This window comes from Agelaius tricolor, unplaced genomic scaffold, assembly GCF_023055355.1.
Source record: "Agelaius tricolor isolate 1412-34295 unplaced genomic scaffold, bAgeTri1.0.p SCAF_7, whole genome shotgun sequence".
Taxonomy (NCBI): domain Eukaryota; kingdom Metazoa; phylum Chordata; class Aves; order Passeriformes; family Icteridae; genus Agelaius; species Agelaius tricolor.
Window position 1 is genome coordinate 4,596,491 of NW_027269267.1, and position 25,179 is coordinate 4,621,669.

The following is a 25,179-nucleotide window of genomic DNA, read 5'->3' on the forward strand; positions in this document are numbered from 1 at the left end:
TATACAACATCCAGTATAATATCTGAATAATTTTATGATTAAGGATTTTTCCTAGTGGTATAAGTCACAGAATGATCCTGGCAACTTTTCCTGGTGGTTTATGTTGCAGAATGATCCTGCCAACTAGTGCATTTACACTGTATTTTGATTTCTTTTTAAATTATAATGTGAAATGGCATTGACAAATGCTTGGTCATTCATCTTTTGCATCATGCCCCATTCTTCTCTTCATTAAAATTATTTCAGAACATACTCTGTGCTCTCAAATTTGAATGAAATTATGCTTAGTCTATTTTAAACTTCTCTGTTGTGTTGTGTTAATCTGTAGAACTGTATGCCAGTGAAAGAAGCTGTTATAAATCATTACATAAATATGAAAACTCTTTTCAATGCCTTACACTAAAACATTTCCCACTAAGGGGTGAAGTTTTTATTTTGCAGCTTCAGGAGAAAATAGGAGAACCAAACTCTTGACATGTGGAGAAAGGAGAACCCTGATTTCACTGTTCACAACAAGTGATGCTGCTCAGAGTTCTCCTTTTTTGCTACATAGTCCTGGGGTTAAACAAAACCAAACTGATCACAGAACAAAGGCACTGCTGAAAATTCATAAGCTAATCACTAGTATTGATGTACATCTCCCAGATAGATCAGTTATGGTTTAACATGTCTTAAAATGTAATTGCAGCAGCTCAGCTCTAGAAAACAAAGAACAGAAGACAGAAATTTAAAATAATACATCAACTGAAACCAGGCATTTCTGGTGGATAGCAGAGCCAGACATTCAGTAATAACTCACTGCAAGGGTCTGCTAAATAAAGTTACAATTCTGATTGTTGGGGTAATGGGAAAATTAGTTTCACGGCCATTCTTACAACCAGCAGAATGCACAGCTAAGAGACACTAAATTAACTCATGAGTTTCTGTATGCCAGGATGTCTTGGGTTGGAAAAGCAAGATGTGCCTGGGGGTGGCTATCACCATCTGTCAGAGCTGGAGCAGTTCTCTGCTGTCCATGGGGCAGTTTTTTCTTTCTCTCTCCCACAGCCAATCCTCCCTGCAGGAGATCTCTGCTGTCCATGGCCACTGAGTGTCCCTGCAGGGCTGATCCAATCCCATCATCCCATGGGGAGATGCTGCATTGCCCAGGGGAGGAGCCAAGCATTCCTACCTGGATCCAATCTGAGGTGCTGGCACAGCCCAGCAGCCTTTGCCCAGTGCATTGCCAGAGGAGCAGCTTCTGCTGCCCTGCATTGCCAGAGGGAGCCCAGGCCCATCTCCAGCAGCCCTGGAGCTGCAGAGGAAAACTCCCCCCTTGTGCAGGATCCCTGCTCCAGCAGAGCCACAGCTGGCACTGCAGGAGGGCTGAGCCCCCATGGGATGGCACTGCTGCCACCACCATCACCCACAGGCTGTCAGTTCCTATTCTGACTCTGGCAGTGTTGTTTTGTATTACTGCATTTTTATTTTATTTTTATTTTCTTCCCTAATAAAGAACTGTTATTCCTACTCCCATATCTTTGCCTGAGAGCCCCTTAATTTCAAAATTATAATAATTCAGAGGGAGGGCATTTACATTTTCCATTTCAGGGGAGGCTCCTGCCTTCCTTAGCAGACACCAAAGCAGAATTGTTCCCAGTGTCAAAGCAGACACTTGGTCATTTCAAACCAAGACACAGGATGTGTACTCTGAAAGTTAAATGCTTGAAATCCTTTTTCAGAAACCTCTATGTATCCCACAATAAAGGGCATGGAAGGCTTGAATCTGTTTAATAATGAACCTGAGAATGACATCCTGAATGCCGCTTGGAGAGGGTCACTCTGAATCAGACACCAGCAAAGAAGCCTCGTTCTCAGCAGTTTAGACTGGTACAGGATTTAAGAGCAATAGAACAAATGATCATGGACAAATAATGATTTGACTGCTTTGGATTTAAAGATGCTTCCTTTGCATTCTGGAGGATGAGCAGAGCCAGACCATCTTAGCATTCAGGTGGGGAAATCAAACAACAGGAAGAAAGGTGCTGCTATTCCTGCATAATTTTGAGGGTGGGACACTCTTTTCCGGTGGTCACAACAGCTCACAGGGATTTTCACTAAGTTACTTCACCCTGTTGTCGTTTTCTTAATGCTAACCCTATTATGCTTTCTCTTAATTGCAGCACTGAATATTTGCATTTAAAAAATCATGAAGCAATTGACTTGCCAGTCATCCCTGTGATTAATTTCGGGAAAATGTGTCATGTTCATAAAAAGTGAGGCTTTTGAGTGCTGTTGTGGCTTCATAGCCTCAACTGGAGGAAATGATGAACAACTCCCTAAAAGATAAATTATGTTTAATGTGTCTCAGTAATTGCAGGAGCTGTAGAAAAAAAAAAGGAATAGAAGAAACTTGAGATAATGTATCAAATGCAGCCAGGCATAAATTACTGCTGAACCAACAAACCAAGGACACTTGGTGAATAAACTAAGACAATGCCAGATAGCAAGGAGCAAAGCAAGGCAAGCTCATCAAATCAGGAATGGGTAATTTTGGCAAAGGGAGATCACAACCACTGACTCACTGCCCAGCAACCCAAAAACTCACTGACTCAAAAGAAGAGAAAGACTGAGCATGAGGACTAATTAGCAAAATAAGTGAGGGAACCATTTAATCAATAGAAGATAGAATACTAGTTAATAAGAGAACTCTGTGACTTGTAGCCTGTGAACATGAATGCCTTTGTTGGTGTATAAATTGTGGCAAGTTTTGATAGTCACCGGGCTGGCTTTGTGGATTTGCCACCCAGCACCTCTTTCTGTGCAAGACTGTAAATAAACCAAATACCTCTGTGTGAGGATCAGCCTCTTGCACACAGAGTGAAAAAAGCCATTTTGGGACAAGAGTATGATTTAGAATCTCCTTCAGATTGATCTCCTGTATGATTAAGTGCAAGGATCAGGATGGTGAAAGAGGCCAGGAGAGCTTAGAGCGGCAGTGTCCTGTTGCAGCCTGTGCCCAGCATTCTGCCACCCACAGCCAGAGCTTGGAAACAAGTCCTGTGAGTCACTGCCAGGTGAGGAGTGAGAAGAAAGGGCTGGGTCCAGAGAAGTGTGAGTGCTGTGCAGTCAGACCCATGGAACTCAGTAAGGCAGTTGGAAACCCACCAGAACAGCCAGGAATTGAGAACAGCTGATCAGTTGAGGCAATGGGCAAAACCAGAGGGAGTGAGAAGCAAGGGGGGTTCCTGCATCCAGCTTGCAAAGCCCCTGACTGAACAAAAGTATACTGATGTTGCTTAACAGTTCAGAGCCTATTAACAACAGAAAAAAAAACCCTAAAACACAAAAAAATGAGGGCAGGGGAGCAAAGACAGCAGAAGAGGAAGCATCCTGACCTAGTGATGTTGAGAAAACACCACAAGGTCATGAGAAACAACTTGGACTGTTCTGAAGCAGTGCATAAAAGAGAAAATCACACTGTGTGTCACTTTGCTGTCTTGTCAACCATATCCAACACCCTCAGCCTCCAGCAGCCACCACACAGCCAAATATTTCTCCAGTGAGAATTTAGTTTCATTTCTGCTCCTTCTTGTCACAATGGGAAGGTGGAGCCTGTAAGTAAAAAAGCATCTGAAGAAGTTTCAGAAAGACACTGCTTCTCCTTTCTACAGGCCACTTAGAAGGGTAAGTTTCTCCCTTCCTTCTTCTAAAAAGAATAATGCAATTGTGGTGTGGTTTGCCACCCTGGCTGGTATGGGAAGTCTCACTGGGAGATGGAGAAAACACTCCTCCTGTGGAGGGGGCCCTCACCCACTTGCTTTTTGCATGGAGGGCTGAGGAGGCTGAAAGGGTCCCCTGGATGGCACAGGACCAGCATCCCCAGCAGGCAGCACCTGTGGGAGTGGGGCACAGCAGCTTGAGCCAGCAGGTTCTGCCCCAGGTGTGGGTGAACTGACCCACTGAGATGCCTTTTTGTGGGGGAGGTGTCTCGGTCTCTCTGAGAGCCCCTCAGGAACCCTGGGCCAGTCCCGAGTCGGCAGACACCGGGGAGCAGCCCCAACACGGCCGACAGCGGGGAGACACTGTCTGTGTGTGCCCCGAGGGTGCTGAGGGCACCTGGGCTGGGGGAGACACTCTCTGTGTGTGCCCCGAGGGTACTGAGGGCACCTGGGCTGGCAGGGAGACACTGTCTGTGTGTGCCCCGAGGGTACTGAGGGCACCTGGGCTGGCAGGGAGACACTGTCTGTGTGTGCCCCGAGGGTGCTGAGGGCACCTGGGCTGGGGGGAGACACTGTCTGTGTGTGCCCCGAGGGTGCTGAGGGCACGTGGGCTGGCAGGGAGACACTCTCTGTGTGTGCCCCGAGGGTACTGAGGGCACCTGGGCTGGCAGGGAGACACTCTCTGTCTGTGTGTGCCCCGAGGGTACTGAGGGCACCTGGGCTGGGGGGAGACACTGTCTGTGTGTGCCCCGAGGGTGCTGAGGGCACCTGGGCTGGGGGGAGACACTGTCTGTGTGTGCCCCGAGGGTGCTGAGGGCACCTGGGCTGGCAGGGAGACACTCTCTGTGCCCCGAGGGTACTGAGGGCACCTGGGCTGGGAGGAGACACTCTCTGTGTGTGCCCCGAGGGTACTGAGGGCACCTGGGCTGACAGCAGGGAGACACTCTCTGTGTGTGCCCCGAGGGTGCTGAGGGCACCTGGGCTGACAGGGAGACACTCTCTGTGCCCCGAGGGTACTGAGGGCACCTGGGCTGGGCGCCTTTGCTGCAGAAGAGACACCAGAGACATCGGTAGAAGAGAAAGGGCCGACTCTTAGCAGGGGTTAATCCAAGGTTTTATTAGGATCCCAAAGGAGCTCCTGCACCTCAGAGGGCCTCCTGCCAAGAGCCCGGGAGATGTGCCAAGGTCACATTTAAAGGGAGGTGGAAACCAAAAGTAGAGAACCAACCAATGAGTGACCCTGAGGGATGGATACTGGGGGATAGACATCTAGGACAGCGTATGGGGCAAGGCCTGGGGGGCTGACTCCCAGCCTCTGGCTAATCACTCGACGACTGGGACCGAAACTTCTGGATGGAGGGGATGGGAGGCTGAGTGACTGACAGAGAGCCAGGGTGGGGGTTTGGGGATGATCTCATCCCGGGAAAGGGATAACACAGGTAAAGGGAGGGGGGTACAGTCTGGGATAAACCATTTGGGAAAAATATGGGAATACAAAACAAAACTACTTTAGAGTAGTTTCGAGTATTACGAAATATAAAAACACACTACGGGAGGAAAGGCACATTGTTGCTCAAGTATTTTCCAGTACCTCTGCTATTTGTCCATGACATTCTATTAAACAGCCAAGGAAGGAGGAGTTCAGTTGTATTGTAAGGAGTTTCATTTCTGCTCTTCACTAAACATACAGGGAAATGAAAGTGAAAAGCCCAACACATTGCATTATTATTTCCAGGGCTATCACAAAGCTGTCTCAACAGTAGGGATTTCACATTTGCCTGACAGAGCCCCTCCAAGGCCTTTCATGGAGACAGTTTTGTCAAGTCAAGAATTGTATTTTGAGGTGACAGCTGTAACAGATTCAGAATTACCTTTGATAAATGCATTTGCTGCATTAGTGCTAAATATCCTAAGACTACTCAGTGAGTAATTAATAATTCACAATTCAGTAAAAGTTCAGCAATGATTAAGCTGAGCTTCACCTGGATATCATCTGCTGAATGCTGAACTGCTGTACAGAGGTGTGGCTGCTCTTCTGAGAGGCTTCGGTGAGAAGAAGGCTGGGAGATTTTTACAAAGGCAGGTAGTAATAGGACAAGGGGGAATGGCTTTAAATTGAAAGAAAGTAGCTTTAGATTGGATATTAGGAAGAAATTGTGCCCTGTGAGGGTGGCCAGGCCCTGGCACAGTTTGCCCAGAGCTGTGGTTGCCCTGAATCCCTGGAAGTGTCCAAGGCCAGGTTGAACAGGGCTTGGAGCAGCCTGGGACAGTGGAAGGTGTCCCTGCCATGGCAGAGGAGTGGAACAAGAGCATCTTTATGTTCTTCCAACCCAAACCATTCTAGGATTCTCTGGCTCTCTGAACTTCTGGCTGTGAGGTGCCCCCTTCTCTGTGAATACAACTCATGTGTTAGAATATCTGTCTCCTTAACTGAGCCAGGTGCAAAGTAAGCAAGTGGTGCCCACTCGTGGCAACTCTGTCTTTTGAAACAGCCTGGTCATGTCCACAAAAGCCAAATATTTCTCCAGTGAGAATTTAGTTTCATTTCTGCTCCTTCGTGTCATAATGGGAAGGTGGAGCCTGTAGGTAAAAAAGCATCTGAAGAAGTTTCAGAAAGACACTGCTTCTCCTTTCTACAGGACACTTAGAAGGGTAAGTTTCTCCCTTCCTTCTTCTAAAAAGAATAATGCAATTTTTTACTGTTATCTTCATTCCTTTTAATATGACAAGGCTGCATAAAGCATCTAAAGTAAGTGTGATTAAACAGGGTTTCCAGGAGCAGGATTTTTTGCTTTCTGGGGTGGAAAAAAAAATATATTTGTATTATTTCCTCTTTAAAAGGAGGGCTTTTCATTGCTTCATTTTCTTTATGAGAAGACAGCTGGAGTTAATAACCATACAACATGGAAACTGTGAGGTTTACCCAAATATCCTGAAGTCACAGGGTGCATCAGCCAGAAATCCATGTGCTCCTCTGGCTGGACAGAGAATGAATAAATCCAGGAGCTGTGTGGGTTCAGCACTGCAGCTCTGCACCCTGGTTTTGAGAGATTTTTTAGAATCTTTGGAACTTTTCATCTTCTACAGATGCAAAGCCAAAGGGTCGTTACAGAAAAACAAAAGAACTTCTTTTCAGAACCATGGGCAGGTTGATGTTTGTTTGTGCAGATGTCTGTTGTGCTGGGAGAGGTTTCCCTCACACAGGCAGGCAAATTCTAAAGTAAAGCTCGATGAAATCAGTGTTGTCCTGACAAAGGAGGCAGGGGCAGCTTTGGGGAGAGGAAATTTTTGGCAGACTCTCAGTGTCATGGCGTCATCCAGCTGCAATGTTTCACAAGTGGCTCCTGGCCCATTGTAGAAGGGCTCTTTACAGTTGCAGCTTTTTTGTTTCCCCCTTCTCCTTTCTTCCATCCGATGTTGTCATGGCTCAGTACACAAAGAAATCACTATGCCCATGTGGCACAGGGAAGGGTTACAGAACCCACCCACCCTTTCCTAATCCAGGGGTGTAGCCCTAGGAATCCACATGGGTGTTTATCCTGGTGCTCACTGCAGGTATCTTTGTGCAGGGGTGTTGAGTGTGTGTGTGTGTGTGTGCACCCTGTGGTCTGCACCCCACCTCGATGTTTGTAAAGGTTAATTAAAGATATTTGGATTTCCCCATGCATCCTCAGCCCTCCCCACATCCCTTCCACCTCTGTGATGGCCATGGGATTTGTCCTAAATACCCACACCAGGTGGGTATTGCAGGATATCTGGATGTTTCCGTAATTAATTAATTCCAGAGACCAGGAACTGAGATGTTTGTGATTGACTTTGGTGTACATTGGCCACAAAAAGAACATAAAATGCTGCTGGAGGCTGGGCCAACAGGGCAAACTGGTGTCACAAAGCTGCAGGAACTTTCTGGGCTGGTTTTCCCCCTTCTCCATCCCCTTCTCTCCCCACCTCCACCAGGGATGCCTACAAGGTAAATCCAGCTCCTGTGCTTTTGGACAGGTGTTAAAATAACCAAGGTCCACCTAAATACAGACATAAAATCCTAAAGTAGCTCCAGAGGTGCTTTGTTGCTTTGTAATGATGAATTCTGCAAGGCCAAAGACTGGAAATGTGTACATTTCCACCGGAACTGTTCATGTTGTAACCCTTTACACAGGGACTGCTGACCCAATCTGGGATTAAAGTGGAGCAGGTTGCAACTAGACTGCTCTGAGAAGTTTTGGAAGCAAAGGGGTCTCACTTGTGACTCAGCAGAAGGACCATGACCTGATTATAGTCCATTGTAATCGATGATAGAGCTGTTATTTTGATATTGCACTGGCAATATTTCCATGCTGTATTAGCAATCAATCTAATTAAAGATGCCCACACAGTCACTGTATCCAGTTTCTCATGCTTGGCCCACAGCCTTATCTCAACTGCTCTGCTACAATGTGTGAGTTTTTTCCTAAACTTGTTTTACACACTGAAATTATAACCTGCATTGTGTCTGATCATCCTATTTTGGCATCTGTTTGAATTAGAAAGCCTGTAAACTTAATTCAACCAAAAAAAAATTAACAGAACAGGAAGTTATTTCAAGCAAAGATGTGGTTCTCCTAATTTGTTTTCTGAAATGTTTGAGTTAAACAGATCTTGGTTTTGGCAGAGGGAGGCTAAAAAATCTAGCTTTGAAAAAGGACTCTTGGGTTTTTTTCCTTAAATCACTTTCTCTGGAAATCCCTTTCCCTGCATAATGTCACACCAAAAGCCACTAGTTTCCTCAGTCACCCATAGAAAACAAAACTTTTCCATAAGGAAACGCTGAACAAGGAAATAAAAAGCCTCCTAGTCCTCCCTTCTCTAACATCATGTGAAAAAAAGTCTGGTTTTGGCAGAGGGTTTTAAGCTGTAGAGGAGGGGACCAAGGTACAGAGCTTCAAAAACAGGTGTCAGACTTGCCCCTGACAAGTATTTCTTCCAAATAAAAGAGGTGAGAGGGGCACTCAGCAGACTATGGATTGGAGCCAGCCCACAGCCCTACACTCCTGACCCCAGGAAGTTAAGAATTCACATTCCCTCCAATCCTGCCCTGATACTGACTGAGCTTCTCCAAACACCTTTCAGCAAATTTTTTCATCGAGGGGAATTTGCTTTTTGCAAAAACTGGTGTAACTTTTTTTTCCCCCAAAAAACCAAATATTGTTTTTCCTGTGGCAGTTTTTTTTATACCAAAATGAGAGTTTAAGAGAGGTAGGGAGAAGTGTTTCAAGTCTGTCACCTGGAGAGCAATTTTAGTGATTTGAAAAGAGCTGTGGCACTTGGTACCTACCAAGGGTTTGGATCAGGAAATAAAAGTGGAGTTTGATTATCTCTGCTCTGATCATTGTTGCCAGGTGGAGTCACTCACTTCTCCATGTTTGTTTCAGAAGCTGCACCTCGGAGTGGTTGGACCAGGCACTGATCAATATTTAGTGAAGCCCTTACAGACAATCCACGTTCAAGCCCAGTAAATCAGCAGGCCATGGATAATAAGAAAGCAGCACTCAAACAACCTGAAAGAACCAAAAATACCCCCAAGAAAGAGGGGTTTGTATTTTCTTTTGGAAAACCATTTCCAGAAGCTGCTGAAGTGCCTCTCCCACCAGAACCAGAAGATGATTCTGGGCTGTCAGAGAAACCGTTTGAGAGCAAACCTAACTATGACCAGGACTTGAAGAAGAAGTTTTTCACAGAAGAGGATGAGGTATGGCAAGGAGAGGGCACAGATCCTCCCCAGTCCTACTCTGTTGCTTCACTTTGTGCCCCAAAATAAATCCCTTTGTCTCTTGGGCAATCTGCACTTGTTAGGTCTAAGAAGAACTTTTGGGATGAGTCCTAGCAATTATTCATGTAAGTGGCAATAGAGGTACCTGCAATTAATCTGCAGACATTAATAATGCAGGTCTAAAAAAAGAGATGGCTGCAGCCTAGAAGCCAATTTAATGTGTGACATATGTCTGTTTCAATCCTAGCAACAAATGCTGAACAGAAGTGATAAAAGTTGAGGGTTTTTTTTTCTTGAGGCTCTTCAACCCTTAACAGAAATACAGAGAAAGGTTAATAATAACCTGCTTGGGTATTTAACACTGAACACAGGTTGGTTTTAAGTCTGTGACACAGTTATTGAAATTTTTTGAGAATATACTAGCTATTAAACATTGTAGTGAAGAGAGTGGGCAGGGGTTACTAAAAAGGGTTTAGAATGCCTGCCTCCAATAATGTGTGCTGCCTTCCTCATCTTGAACCAAAAATCTGCTTTGTTTGAGTGTATCTGATCCATAGACATACTTCTAGAAGTAATTTTCTTGATTAAAAGTGATGGAGAGAAACTTCAGTTTTTCTTTTCAAAAAAATCAGGTTTGAATGTGCCTGGCCCAATATGTCTGAAACATATTGGTGTTCCCAAAATTGCATCTCTAACTGCAGCAGTCACTGGAACATGGAGAGAGGAACGAGGAGAAGAGACCAAGCTGATCTTTATATACTTTAGCTGAGCATATTTAACAGCAGATGGACCAGTTTTGCCAAAGACTGGAAATTGTTTTGTTTTCACATAAATGAAGAGTCTGTGTTAATATCTGGACCTGTGTCAAACCCAGAAAATGACAATAATCAGTCATTTAAAACAACCCACTCATATTCAAGCCTTATGTGAGCCTAAAACGAGGCAAAGAAGGAAGAGCCATGGTGATCTAGAAGATTTCAGCCACCTGTTAAGAATGTTACAGAACTCTTTTGGTGCCTGTGCACAAACTAAATCTTCAAATTCTGAAACAAAGATCTAATAAGCTATTTTTTACCAAATTCAGTGATTTCTGTGATCAGTCTTCATTTGCATACACGTGCTGCAGTACCTCTGTGGAAGAGTGGAAGAAAATGGCAGGTTGTTTTTAAAAAAAAACCTGTTATTAAGAAAAATTAACAGAGCACACTTAATAATGTGTTCTTTATCTTCTCAGGATGGCTTCTAAAATTTGTTATTTTTACTAAGGATGGTCTGTGAGCCACCCTCAACTGTTTCTTTCATATTTACAGACATATGTTTATTACATGGAGATGCAAGGATGCACAGTGATACGAAGTAGAGCTTGATGCCAGTAAATAACTTTTACTAAAGAACGATGAGCAGAAAATGCATCTTTTTTTTTTTTTCTCTTTTTTTTAATTATGGAAAATTCACTATAAGTTTAACTCCAACAGCCTGCAGAACACACCTTGTATAACCAATATGAGGAGAAGATCCGACCCTGCATTGATCTCGTTGACAGCCTGAGAGCTCTTGGGATAGAGAAGGATCTGTCCTTGCCCGCGATTGCAGTGATTGGAGACCAGAGCTCCGGGAAAAGTTCTGTCCTCGAAGCCCTCTCTGGTGTTGCTCTCCCCAGGGGCAATGGTAAGAATTCACTTTCTCCCATTTTCTCTTAGAAGGGATTTTTTTTTCTTTTTTTTTTTTCTTTTTTATTTTGGTCTAGAATTGGACAATTCCATGACTGAGAAATGGAGGTGTGAGTGAGGCACCACAAGGTAAATCCAAGGCACATGTTCCAGGTGGTCAAGAGACCAGGAGTAAGAAGTGTAGTGTGATTGCTCCAGCTGAATCTGTGCATTTCCCAGAAAGCAGCAGTGCAGCAGAGTATTAATTTCACATGGAAAACCAGTTTTTAAATTTGCTTTTGAGGTTGGTTTGGGTTTTTTAAACTACATTTTCTTACAGATAACTTGTATTATTATTATTATGTGTAAAAAGTGTACAAAGATCTTTACTTAAAGAATTATTTAAGTCAGAGATGATGAAAGACTTTACAGCTCAAGAAGATCCACTTTCCAGCTCTGTGTGTGTATTTTTGCACACATAAATTCTGCAAGTTCCACTTGAGTTTGCAATATAATCTAGTCTTTCAGGCTGGAGTTGTGGAAAGGTTTTTCATAGGATTTAGTTGCAGCACTGAAACAGATCATCCAGAGAGGAGCAAAACTCTGTCTGTGGAGGTTTGCAGGGCCAGACATGTCTGGGAAGAGCCATGGTTGACCTCATCTAGCACTGGTGACAATCCTGCTCTGAGCAGGAAGTTGGACAAGTCCCCTCTGGCGGCGTCTCTTGGAACATTTCCACGTTTTTTTGTGAAACATTTTTGTGTGAAATATTTTTGTGTGAAACAGGCAACCTTGTGTACACCACACACCTCAAGGCTGTTGTTTCATGCACAATCTCTCTGCCTTTGGAACTGCTGCAGGTATTGTCACTCGGTGTCCCTTGGAGCTTAAACTGAAGAGGTTGCCTGAAGGGCAGGCATGGCAAGGGAAGATCTCCTACAGAAATGTGACCGTGCAGCTCCAGGAAGCCTCTGAGGTGGACAGAGCAATAAGGAAAGGTGAGTGGGTTTAGCTGGCTCCATCTCCTCTGCATCCTCCTCTCAGAATGAGCAGCATCCATGGTGATTGTGGAGTTACACCAAGAGCTGCATTCAGAGCAGATGAAGCTGGGTCAGCAAAACTCATTTCTCTCAAGGGAGTTGTACCAGTGCTCCAGTGGTGAAGATGATTTATGATGATGATCCCAGAATGGCCTGGATTAGAAGGGACCTTAAAAATCTTCTAGTTCCAACACCTTGGGCAGGGATGCTACCCACTATATCCATGATCCTTTTATCCTGATCCATGATCCTTTTATCCTGATCCATGATAAAGGCTCAGGCTGTGTCCTTACCTGGGTGGTGCCTTGGTGGCTTCCTGGCTTCCTGGTTTGGGGAAGTTGTTTCTCAAATTGTAAACATGTGACCTAAATGGCTCCTGTCATCAGTTCTGAAGCCCAGAGAGTGCTTGAGGTGTCTCTGGCTGGAAATCTTATTATTTTGAGGAAATTGCAAGAAGGCAGAGTGGGGGACAGAGAGCTTCTGCTGGGTACTGTGATCACAGGCTCAGTCACTGCCCTTCACATGTCTCAGCTTTACTGTTACAACACTTCATGCTGGGTAAGAAATCAGTGTTCTTACCCAAAGGGCAGTAAGCACTTGCCCTAAGTGGGAAAGTTGGATTGTCCTTACTTCCTTGACTAGCATGATTCCTAGAGAGGCTACCTGGAACAGAGGCTGGACAGTGTGAAAGGAATAAAGTAGGGATTTATTGAAAAGGCCTTCAAAGGACACAGTACCCAAAGGCTCTTGGGCAGTACAAGAGCCTGGCTACACCCGAGATGGCCACGAGTTTTCACACTTTTGTAAGTTTTGGTCCATTTCCATATTGGGGTTAATTGTCCAATTACAGCTTCAGGTTATACAGTCCCATCCTCCCAGATTGCTCTCCTCAGTTCCCTGTTGTTTGCACTTTTTGGGCCTGAAGCTGCAACGGTGTCCTTGGTTCTGGGGCTGGAAAAGGATTGTTTTTTCTGACTAAACTGTGAGGAGAACTTGCTAATACTTTATATGAAGTTCAAAGTCACACACTAAGGCAGTACAGAATCTAAAAAATATGAAAGCTAAAACTTAAGGCATCGAGCACAGCTCTGCAAATTGTTATTCTTTCTATTTTTTTAATTAGCTTTTCAATACATTATTTGGATATTCTCAAAACTGGCCAGGCAATTGGTATGAATTAAGGTAATTAAAGAGCTGAAAATCTCTGATGAGAATGACTGTGGTTTCCTTGCTTCTCTGTGCTCACAGCTCAAGCATTATTGCCTTGTGGGATCTGGGACAATTTACTCTCAATCTCCCTATCAAAATGTGAAGAATATAGAACAACACCTATATTTATTTCACAGCATCCAAGGATTAGTTAATGCTTACAAAGTCTCTTCTTGTTGAGGAAGAATTTCTACAACTGACCAGTGTTTTACCTGATCCCTTTCATTGTGGTTTATTTACGTGTATTTTGTCTGCATACATGAGAGTCCATAAATGTGTGCTCTGTAAAATATTACAGCTCATATTCCAACAGGACTTCACATCAACTTGTTCTGCATGATAATTTCCTTAGATTTTTGCATAAATTGTTATCCTTTCTATTTTCTAAATTGGCTTTTCAACACATTATTTGGATATTCTCGAAACTGGCCAGGCAATTGGTATGAATTAAGGTAACTAAAGTGTGTGGCTGGATCTGAAAGAAAACGCCAAGCCTGAAAGAACCTTAGGTGGTAGTTGGTACATTTCAAAGTCGTTGTGTTCAGCTTCGGTTTGATGCATCATTTGAAGCTTGTATTGATTGCCTTGCTCTTTTCACAGCCCAGGATATTGTGGCCGGTCCTAGAGGTGCCATTAGCGGGCAGTTAATTTCCCTGGAAATTCACTCCCCTGACGTGCGCGATCTGACACTAATTGATCTCCCTGGAATTGCCAGGGTGGCCGTGGGGGACCAGCCAAAAGACATCGGGGACCAGGTAAAACTCAGCCTCGTGTGCCCATCTGTGCCCAGGGTCTCATCCCTTGAGGGCTCCCAGCAGACCTTTAGTGAAGTAAACAGAATAAATGGAGGGGATCTCTGCTCTTCCTCTGGCTGCCTTGAGAAGAAATGCTGGGAAATGCAAATAAAACTCTGGTAGGATAAGGCCTGCTGTGAGAGTGATGTGCAGGAGCTGGGTGTGTTGTTTCTCCTAAAATACCTTTAAATGGGAGCTTGGAATAAAAGGAGCCCAAACTAAACTAGATATACCAAATAGAAATGAGACAAGATTGGATTGTTCTGGGCTTTGCTTTCTGGGAGGAGAGTAATTTAATTCCACAGTTAGATAGCAATCTTTCTGTTGTATTGAGAAGAAAGCAGCAGATGTGATAAAATTCAAACATTTCCCTTGTTCCCAGCTGTCTGCATGCTCCAGAGATGGAGTCTGTAACACTGCAGCCTGTCAGAAGCTGGGATGGGTGGGAAGTAGAAAAGAGAGGCATCTCTACCAAAATCCAGGTTTAAAAAAAAAAAAAATTTATTTACTGTGGAATAAGCACCACAGTCCTCTGTGAAGCTTCTACAAAATAACACAAATTATGAGGAACTCATTTAGTTTGGCATTGAAACATAGAAAAATGTCAGCTAGATGTCATGTGCATCTTCAGTTTTCGTGCTTTTAAAATTTTTCCTACGATTATTCCACTGAAAAATGAGCCAAAGACATTTGTGCTGCTTTCAGAGATACAAATTTGAGATTTACCAGCACAATCAAGCTTGCTTTCTTTCCATAAGTGTATACCTGCACCTCAGAACCTGATTTTCTTACATGTGTTAGATATCAAATACCTTTAATATTTCTATAATGAAAGATTATACATGCAAAAGAGGTTAAACTCCAAGTAGCTTTCAAGACAGGCTTAACAACATTAGTCTTGTCTCATTCATGCCAGATGTTTGGATTAAACCTGACATAAGAAAAGAGGCTACATTTTTCTGCTGGCCCCTTTCCATGCCATCCTCTAGCATGTAACACTATCCTCAGCATATGTGGCATTTAATGTCATCGGGCAGTGGCTCATATTGCTAGAAATTGTCACATCCTACAAGCAAGTGTCTGATTTCACTGAAGCTCCTCACTGCTGTATTGAATTGCAGATCAAAATGCTACTTAAAAGAATTATTGGCTGCAAAGAGACAGTCAATTTGGTAGTGGTGCCATGTAACGTGGATATTGCAACAACAGAAGCATTGAAAATGGCTCAAGAGGTAGACCCCACTGGAGAAAGGACAATAGGTGAGATCATTTTTTAAGCTATGAGCTGGAAAGGAGGCCAAATGTTTTTTTTTTCCTTCCCATGAGGTCTGATGTTCAGTGTTCTGTGAAATTAACTACTAGAAGAAGAGGAAAAAAAAAAAAAAAACAAAACAAAACAGCCAACAGCCAACAGCCTAAAGAATGTATTTGCAAGTATTTCTAGTCCCAATTCTTGAGTAGCTCCAAGAATCCCTTAGTTTGGTGTCTTGCTGGCACTCCTATTATGAATAACTGAAAGTTGAAAATCTCAGTTAATGGTAGTTGATGTGAAGCTAATGGTAAAAAAGCTTTGCTTTAAGAAAAAACCTTTAAAGAAAGGTTTGCAAAGCAAAAGGCATGGTGGGAGGAACTGCAGAGTGAGTTTTACTGCCTGGGAGCTGAGAACTTTCTAGGAGAGAGAATACCAAAAAAAAAAAAAAATGCTTTATAAAGCATGGTACAGAGTGTTCCTGCTTGGTGGTTAACTTTCCCTTTTAACTTCACAGGAATCCTCACAAAACCTGACCTGGTGGACAAGGGAACTGAAGAGGCCATTGTTAAAATACTGCAAAACAGGGTAATCCCCCTCAAAAAGGGCTACATGATCGTCAAGTGCCGTGGGCAGCAGGACATCCACAACAATCTGACCTTGGCTGCTGCAATCCAACAGGAGAGACACTTCTTTGAGAATCACAAACATTTCAGGTACTCCTCACAGAAAAGTTCTCATCAAAAACATGTTAAAGTCACCTCAGAGCTCCCTGTTGATTTGCTGAGATTTAACTACTTAGGGGGTTACAAACAGGTATTAGTTATTCTCAATATTTCTCATTGCCCATGTAGGGTTGTGTTTCAGTAACCCAGAAGATTTTTACATACTGAATAAACTTTTTAAAAAAATTTTGGGGTTTTTTTGGATGCAAAATACATTGGGGAAATGCTATGAACTTCAGAAGTTCCAAATAGTCCCAAAGAATTCAAGTTAAAGCATCTGAGCACTTCAATCAGGCACTGCAGTATTTCTGTTCACTGGAAAATGTGGAGGAACAGCATGAGACAGAAAGGCTGTGCTGAGGACACAGGCTGCCCAGATGACTCAGCAGCAAATAAATCATAATACAGAGAATGGCAGCTGACAAGGGTTGTGAACTTCACACATGAAGAAATAATAGAACAGCACACTCATCTACTGTTAGAATTTGCTTTTTTCAGATTTTTCTCTGTTTCCCTTTGCTCAGTCAGTAGCTGTCAAACAACTCCTGAATAAACCCAGAGAGTCCTGGGCAGTTGCCACATCTGCACCAGCATGGCCCAGAGCCCCTTTCTTTACTCCAATTGTGTAAAAGAATTAGTGAAAACAGAGCAGAGCATCAGTGCTGCCTCCTTGCCCTGCACAGCCTGGCTGTCCAAACCCACCTTTTCCTCTTTTTTCACAGGGCTTTTATGGAACAGGGAAAGGCTACTATCCCCCGTCTGGCAGAGAAGCTCACAGATGAACTTGTGAAACACATTATTGTAAGTAACAGAAGTCCCATACCGAGAGTTACTTCCTAAAAACAAGTTCAACCCTTCAGCCTTGGGCTGCAGTTGGATTTCATCTTTATGTGCTTACTGATGCTTCAACTCAATGTTCAGAGAACAAACTGAACTGAGAGGCAGAGGTAAAAAGCCCCACTCTGTCCTCAGATTTGCCTTTTAACTGCAGATCAACAATGAACAAATTATTTCATCTATTTGTGACTCATAAATCCTGCCTTTTCAATGACAGCCATGATATTTCTTTTTGTTTATGAGTGTTGATCACCTGGGTGACGAGTTACTGCTGTCAGCTTACTGAAACAGTGATTACTATTCCACTGAAAATGTCTTCAAAACATCAAGATGTTCTATTATATTAATATACTAGTGTAAGGCTATTGGGGGTTTTTATTTGGTATAACTATATCTGCATGTAATATATCTTATTGCAGATAAATATATCTGTAATTCATCTTATTCCATTAAGAGAAGATGCTAAAATATAGGGAACATCTAAATTCAGTCTCAAAGGAGAAAAAGAAATTATTTATGTAAATTTACAGAAAAGAAGCAACTAAACAGCCATGTTGCATCAGGTATTTATCAGGAATTGAGCAGTCACCACTTTCCTGGCACAGCCTGTGAGGACATTGGTTTTGGCTCACTGTGGGTGAAATTTTGCCCTAGACTGCAGCTGTTCTGCCCAGCCCTCAGTGAGGTCCAGCCTGATCCCTCAGGCAGATCCTGCCTGCTGAGTTCCCTCAATAAAGGCCATATTTGCTTTTCTGTGTTATCCCACTATACACATGGGATTGGCAGCAAGTTCTTGGATTTGTAAAAACAGCAAAGATCCCATGCAGGTGTAGATCACTCTTAGAGGGATTTTGTTTTCCTTCCAAAATCAGAGAAGTTCAACCTATCTCAATGTTCTTCTTCACTGTCTCCTCCGCAGAAAACTTTGCCAGCACTGGAGAGCCAAATTCATGACATCCTCTCTAAAACATCACAGGATCTGCAAAGGTACAAGAGAGGCACACCCGAAACAGAGTCTGAGAAGCTGTTTTTCCTCACAGATGTAAGTATCAGTATTGGTCACAGAGCAGAGCAAGGAGGTAACTGTAATAGAGAAAAAGAAACTGCCTGAAATTATCAAAACACCAGCATGGACCACTGGGAAGTTTGGGGTATCCATCATTTTAGTGAGGGTAACATAGACAAACCACACTTGCAAAAATAATGGACCACAGGAGCTCACCTTCTAACAATTTTTTCCTGTGATTATGGACATGAAAATTAAACAACTTGGTTGACTGGGTCAAAATCAAGTATCTTAGCAAAGGAAAACAAACTCCTGCATGCTCAACACTTTGAAGGGTTCCCATTGGTTACAGGACTCATAAGATCAAATGTATTCCTGATATGAAAATGTGGTTTGCAGGTCCATCTAAGTGCCTCATCTCACGGAGTTACTCTCTGAGTAAACCTTCAGTAGGCTTTAGAGGTGTTTGTGGAAGCTCATCAGACTTCATGCAAGTCTGGCCTATTAGAATTTAGTAAATGGCTCTAAAAGTCTGCAGGGGAAAAACAAAAGAATATAAAGTTTGTTCTCCTCTAGCTATTACAGTTTGGGAGGAAAAAAAAACAAAACCCAAACCAGGAGCTAAGTGCATAAAAGATGTAAGAAAGGGATGTTTTTTATGAACTGTGTCCCTGCTTTAACATCAAACTGCAGATTTACTTAACATCCACAGATTAAGCTGAAGAAATGAAACGTCACTAAATTGCCTGCTTGTTGTTCAATTCACTGCAGTTGATCAAACTCTTCAACCAAGACATCTCTCAGAGCACACGAGGAGAGGAGCAGCTGTTTGGGGATGAGGTCAGGCTGTTCACCAAGATCCGCAAGGAATTCCGCACGTGGGGCGCGATTCTCCTGGAGTGTGCTGTGAGGGGTAAGCACAGAACAGGCTCAAGCTGGGCCAAGGGAAATGCAGGCTGGATATTAGGAAAAGGTGTTTTACAGAAAGGGTCATAAATGTCTGGAATGGTCTGCCCAGGGAGGTGGTGGAGTCACCATCCCTGGATGTGTTTAAAAACAGACTGGATGTATTGTAAATTCAGGTCCACCGACAAAGGAAGGAATGATGAGGAGGACTCCATCTTATCAGAAGGCTAATTTATTACTTTATTATACTATATTATATTAAAGAATACTAAACTATACTAAAGAATACAGAAAAGATACTTACTGAATGCTAAAAAGATAATAATGAAAACTTGTGACTCTTTCCAGAGTCCTGACACAGCTTGGCCCCAATTGGCCAATGAGGCAAAACAACTCACACCAGAATCGAATGAAACAATCACCTGTGGGTAAACAATCTCCAAACACATTCCACATGAGCACAACACAGGAGAAGCAAATGAGATAAGAATTGTTTTCCTTTTCTCTGAGGCCTCTCTCGCTGCCTTTCGGCTTCCCAGGAGAAAAACCCTGGGCGAAGGAGTTCAGAGAATGTGAATGGCACAGGATGTGGCGCTCAGTGCCAGGGTTTAGTTGAGGTGTTGGGGCTGGCTTGGACTCCATGATCTTGAAGTTCTCTTCCAGCCCAGTGATTCTATTAATTCTGTGAGCCCATCCTGGCAGCTGACCTGAGAGCCCATCCCCTTGCTTTTAAACCCAAACACAGCATCTTCAGTAAATGTTTTCCAAGAAAATTAAGAGCAAGAAGCCAGGAGCATCCATCTGTTGTGGTGTCCTCGGGACACAGACACGGTTTGTGTTAAATGCTGTCATTACAGAGAGCTTGTCTCTCTTCTCCCACCACAGCAATAAAATCAAGACACTGGCACAGAATTTGTTGGTGATATTCTGAACCATTCTTCTAAGCAACAGCAACATCAATGCATAGTAATAAATAATAACAATCTAGATAATAATTTTTATTTTTGCTCTTAATGTTTTTATTTTATTATTGCTATTAATATTTTAGAATCTGGGTGGGGTTTTTTTCCACTTTAGCTCTGGGCTAAGGTGATACCTCACACAAAAATATTAGCAAATTTGTATAGTATCAACAAAGTTATATCTTAAATAAAAATAACTAGTCAACAGTAGATTCCCCAGAAAAAGTGTTTAGTGAGTTTGGAAGTTTGTTTTGTTTAAAACTTGGAAGTGACTGGTAATGGCCATCTACTTCTGTGAGGGTAAAAATGCCAAGAAGAACCAGAATTTTTGTGGCCCACCATAATTTCTGTCAGTCAGATGCTTGATGCAATGTGTGAGATGGCTCATTCAGAGAACAACAACATGTTAGCTCTGTTCTGTGGTAACAAAAAATAATCTCAGTAGTTTTTCCTCTCAAGAACATCTCAAAGAGAAGAATAGACTTTCTTCTTAAACCTGAAACATATACATTGAGTGATTTAGTGGCAAAGCAATGTATTTTACCATTACAGCTAAAAAAACCGTTCCTGGTAAAGTGTGGAAATATGAAGACCAATACCGTGGACGGGAGTTCCCAGGCTTCAGCAACTACAGGACTTTTGAGGACATTATAAAAGAGCAGATCAGAGAACTGGAGGAGCCAGCAATTGAGATCCTGAACAATGTGATGAGTATGGCCCAGCCCATGGGAGGCTCTTGTGGGGACACTGCTGGGCCTGACAAGTTTATTTTCCAGGAGAAGCTGATGCTCTCAGGATCCTTCAGAGTGTGGAAATAAATCTGATTCAGCTTGGGCATTGCTCCTTCTCTAGAGCCTTCAATCTCTACACATGGTCTTCAGCATTTGTTAATGCTTTTCCCAGTGGCTCTTGGAAGGGAATTAGAAAATAATTATGATAAATAGAGCATAACTATAAAAAAATAGAAAATAACTGTAATAAATAACACAACAAGGAAGCAGTACAGTAGAAGTACCTGGTAATAAGTGGTCACATCCTTGGACCTGGAAATCTAAATTTCTGCTTGTTTGTATGTGTCATAAAGGCAGAGTGCACCAGTACAGCAGCTCAGTTATTTCTGAATGGAGAAAATTAGTAGTCTCCCAAGTCTCATATTAACAACAGCTTAAAACCCTCACTTACTTACCTGACTTTATTTTGTCTCTCTGTTCTTCCCTTAGGACTGGTTGAAGAGAAATTTATGGAGCTTGCTAAAAGGAATTTTGCTAATTATCACAATCTAAGCAGAATTGCCATGGTGAGACACTACTATAAGCTGAGATCCTCAAAAGACAGAATGGCATTTGTAAATACATCGATGCTTGTGGTACCTGTCTCACTGCATTACCCTTATGCAAGTGTGGAATTTCTTGCAGGAAAATAAGAAAGAGCCTGAAAATGATAGCATGATTATAATGGCAATAATGAAAGTGCATTTTGCACAACTTTGACAAGGTCTAATATATACATTCTTTATTCATTCTGCTCAAATTCTTGACAGTGCAAAGAAAACCTGGTGTGGCTACCTTGAAGAGTTTATCATGAATGTCAGATTTAAGTACTGCAATGATTTGAGTGCTGAACTGTTTTCTCCTCTCTGAAAGCAAGCCAGGGCTTTAGCCAGTGCAGGAATCTCATCTTTGCTGAAAGGGAGCAGGAACAGACAAACCAAAAATCATCCAGCCATGAAAAAACTACAAGATGGCTGTTCACAGTTTGGGCATTAGCATGTTTTGGGGTGGTGTTCAGTGGTGTGGATGTCCTTGAAGGCCTTTTCTCAGAAAGAGCTTTGAGGAAAAGATGAGAAGCATTGAGGAAAAGACCAGAAGCAATGCTGGCATCCAAGAAACAGAGTCCACTCACAGGGTACTGCTGAAAAAGGAAACTCAGAGGCAAATGTGAGTGAAATGTGTGGTTTGCTATTTCACTTGCATGGTCAAACCTTACTGAGCTCCCAGGCCAACCAGACAGTGAACAAATAAATTATTTCATCCAAACACAGAGGTGTTCAGGCAGGGTCTTTAGGTGTAACACAATGAGAGGAATGAAGAGGGAAGAAGTCCTGGCAAACATTGGACATGAGAAAATATAGGGGGTGTTTTCTTAGGAATACTAGGAAAGCATTTTAAGGGAATTTGAGCATGACTGAGGGAACTTTGCCACCCCCACAGACTTTTATGTGGAAGTATCAAAAAGACCAGAAGGAGTCAGATGGCTGCAATAAAAGCACCAGACAGAGAGGGGTTAGACAGGGTTGGTTTACTGACTACAGATCTTTTCCTTTGGGTTTCAAGCACCAGGTTTGGAGTGATCCCACTCATGTGTAAGGAGGGGACAAAAATGCCACATTTTCCTGCTCTTTCACAAGAGAGAGACCACAATCCAAAGCATTACTCCATGTTCTGAGAACAGACAGTGCTGCACAAGGACAGTTGAACACTGTGCCCACCTTCCCATTCCCTGGGGACACTGCTAAGCACCGGCACCTTCCCAAAGGGAGCAAATGTCTCAGAACTTCTTGTTCCTTTCTTTTGTAGGTGAAAATTGAAGACATTGGAGAGAAACAAGCAGCAGATGCTGTAAGACATATCCGGGCCCAGTTTAAAATGGAGAAAATCGTGTACTGCCAGGATGACCTTTACATTGATGATTTAAATACTCTTAAGGCACAAAACGCTTTCAACGGGTCCCCAGAAACAACTCTGAAGTCTCAGATTGCTACAAAAGACCCCTCTCTTGTCACAGAGATGGTTTGTCACACCAGTGCCTATTTCTGTGTGAGTTCACAGGCAGATTTGCTGCCCCCTGAATGCCACAGCAGATCCCCCTCAGCCAGATCCTGTTGGAGTCAATGCAGCCTTGTCTGCCCTGCTAGCACTGTGCAGGGAACAGCCAGGGGTATCTCAGTGTCTCATTCAGGCACATGCTCAGCTTCTCTGCAAACTACCTGGAGCTTCTGACCAGTCAGGGCAAAGCTGGGCTCTATCAGCAGGATGCAGGATATGGTGATTAGAAAGGCCTGAGTGTGCCAAAGTGAGAGCTGGCTCCCAAACCACTTGTTAGCTACCTCCCAGTCTGGCTCAGGTCAGCCTCAAGCCACTCTGCACATTCCTGCAGCCAGCAGAAAGTGGTGTCAGTGGCTTGAAGTCAGATCTTAAACTGCTACAGCAGGAGGAGCAATAATAAAACACTACATTAAAATATATCAGCTGTCTGTAGGGATCAGAGTGCATCTGCTGTACTGCAGATAGCACCCTGTAAGTGAAATCTCTGAAGACAAATGGGGTGTTTTAACAAAGGATCACGTTAAAGAAAGGAAACAGAACATGCAGGATCAAGATTTGCTTTGTTGTAAAACTCCCTCAGAAAGCAACAAGTTCAATATTAATAATTCAGGAAGGTGGGTAGCAGCTCACTTTGAATTCCAAGAGCAGGTTTTGTGACAAATTCCTGCAATTAAATGGTCAGGCTGCTCAGGCTGATGAAGACAAAACCCTTGATTTTCATTGAAACAAAGACAGAAGTGGCTTTGTCCATCCCACCTTACTACACACTCTGCTATATGTTTTATCTGCAGTTAAATATTTTTATAAATGACCTGACAGCCATTTTCAACAATCCCCCAAATGCCAGGGCACCACAGCTCCATGGAACTGACTTATGCAAGGTCAAATAGAGTTTGAATGAGATGGAAGTTAAGTATCCATGGCTGCCTAGACCCTATAGGACCCACAAATGCCATTTTCAAGTTGTGCTACAAAAAGAAAGACAGAACCTCTCAATTGCAGCCAGGCACTTAGGTCTAAGTGCTCACCCAGCACCAGGAGGGCTGGAAGCAGGGAGAGGGAGCTCAGAGCTCAGAGCTGGGAGAGGTTTAGAACCTCATGTTGCCCTAAAGCACCAGGTGGGCCCCCAAACCCTGTGGATTTCCATGGGAAAAGGGCCCCAAAAGCTCTTCTGAATCAATCTGTTTGCATCCATAGATGAACCAGGCAGTTGGTCAGGTCAGAGAGGAGATTATCTCATGGAGATAAAAACAGATGTAATGTAGGCACAGTCTGGTCTCACTGCTGCTGAAGACATTTCCCCTTAAGGCTAAAGATTCCTCCAAAGCTGTCTTAAGTTTAAAAGGACAACCACATCAGAAATGCCATCTAAATGCCACCATCTAATAGAGGAATTTACCAGCTTTGGGAAAGATCACTCCCTGATTTCCTGCATCAAAACCTATTGTAAGCATTCAGTGAAGACAGGCTGGACATCAGAAACTGGGCACAAGTTCTGTTTGTCAGGAATGTCCTCCCATAACTTGTCCCAGTGACAGCTGACAGAGCTGAGCAGAGGACAATCTGCCTTGGCTTTAGTTTGCTGAGGAAAGAAAAGCAACAGCTGACACCCCTATTACTCTTAATTTTTAGATTTCAGGCACAAAAGACATTGGTTGCAAAGATTTTTTTTAGTTCATAGCAGCACTCCCTTCTTGAACAGTAACTCAGTCCAACATTTTAAGACCTTGGAACCACTTTTTTTTACCAGATTACCTATAGACCCTTAATTTTTCAGTTCTTTTTACCAATTTAGTATTTTGCCATTTTCTTCCTCCATCTCACAGGAAGCAAGCAAACGCCTTGCCAATCAGATACCTCTGATCATCCTGTCTTCTGTCCTTCATGACTTTGGAGAAAACCTGCAGACCTCAATGCTGCAACTTTTACAAGAAAAAGAGAAGTTAAACTTTCTCCTTGATGAGGATTCTGAAGCTGCTAAAACCAGGAAGAACCTCAGCCAAAGAGTTGATCGTCTCAACAAAGCCTGCCAGTACCTGAGAGAATTCAGCTTGTTGTAATTTCTTTGTTTTTCATAAGGTTTTTTTTTTTTCTCCTCATCTTCTAGCATTACTGAAGAATTTAGTATAATCCCATAAAAATGTAGCATCAGCCCAGACCTTTAATACTAATTTCTAGTGTTCAGTTTTTCTTTATTTTCCAAAATCATATGCAAACAGCTGCCTTTGCATAAAGAGCTCCACTGGGGGAGTTGTGATTAAATAAACATTATCCCATTTTTAAACATTTTCTTTTTGAACTCTGTGCAACTACTGGAATAATCATTAAAAAGCTAACACTCTGAGGATTGTATGTTTTGTTGGGGTTTTTTTTTTTCTCTCTTTTTAATGATGGAAGCTGTACAATTCACAAACTGTAGAAATCAAATTATCTAGCTTTCCTCAATGAAGTTTAATGCATGACAGCGATGATCTCCCACTTCCCTTTGTGTTTTTGGCTTGCTGGGGTTGTTCTCTTTCCTGCTATCACC

General features: G+C 42.9%; 1 protein-coding gene across 4 annotated transcripts; it reads left to right on the forward strand.

Moving 5' to 3' along the window:
- Nucleotides 1–3,541: 3,541 nt before the first annotated feature.
- On the forward strand, nt 3,542–24,993 carry LOC139591523 (interferon-induced GTP-binding protein Mx-like). 4 transcript variants are annotated; one of them, XM_071430171.1, is made up of 14 exons: nt 3,542–3,666; nt 9,110–9,426; nt 10,923–11,115; nt 11,957–12,094; nt 13,946–14,100; nt 15,261–15,399; nt 15,906–16,104; nt 16,836–16,914; nt 17,870–17,992; nt 18,728–18,869; nt 20,377–20,535; nt 21,045–21,121; nt 22,401–22,640; nt 24,476–24,993. In XM_071430171.1, exons 2-14 carry the CDS (start codon nt 9,205–9,207, stop codon nt 24,707–24,709), a joined length of 2,100 nt encoding a protein of 699 aa, XP_071286272.1. In that variant the 5' UTR covers nt 3,542–3,666; nt 9,110–9,204; the 3' UTR covers nt 24,710–24,993. The 4 variants fall into 4 exon arrangements, with proteins under 4 accessions (XP_071286272.1, XP_071286271.1, XP_071286273.1 ...); XM_071430170.1 differs by lacking the exon at nt 3,542–3,666 and adding an exon at nt 6,209–6,353; XM_071430172.1 differs by lacking the exon at nt 3,542–3,666 and adding an exon at nt 6,280–6,353 and having other exon boundaries at nt 9,077–9,426.
- Nucleotides 24,994–25,179: the final 186 nt, after the last annotated feature.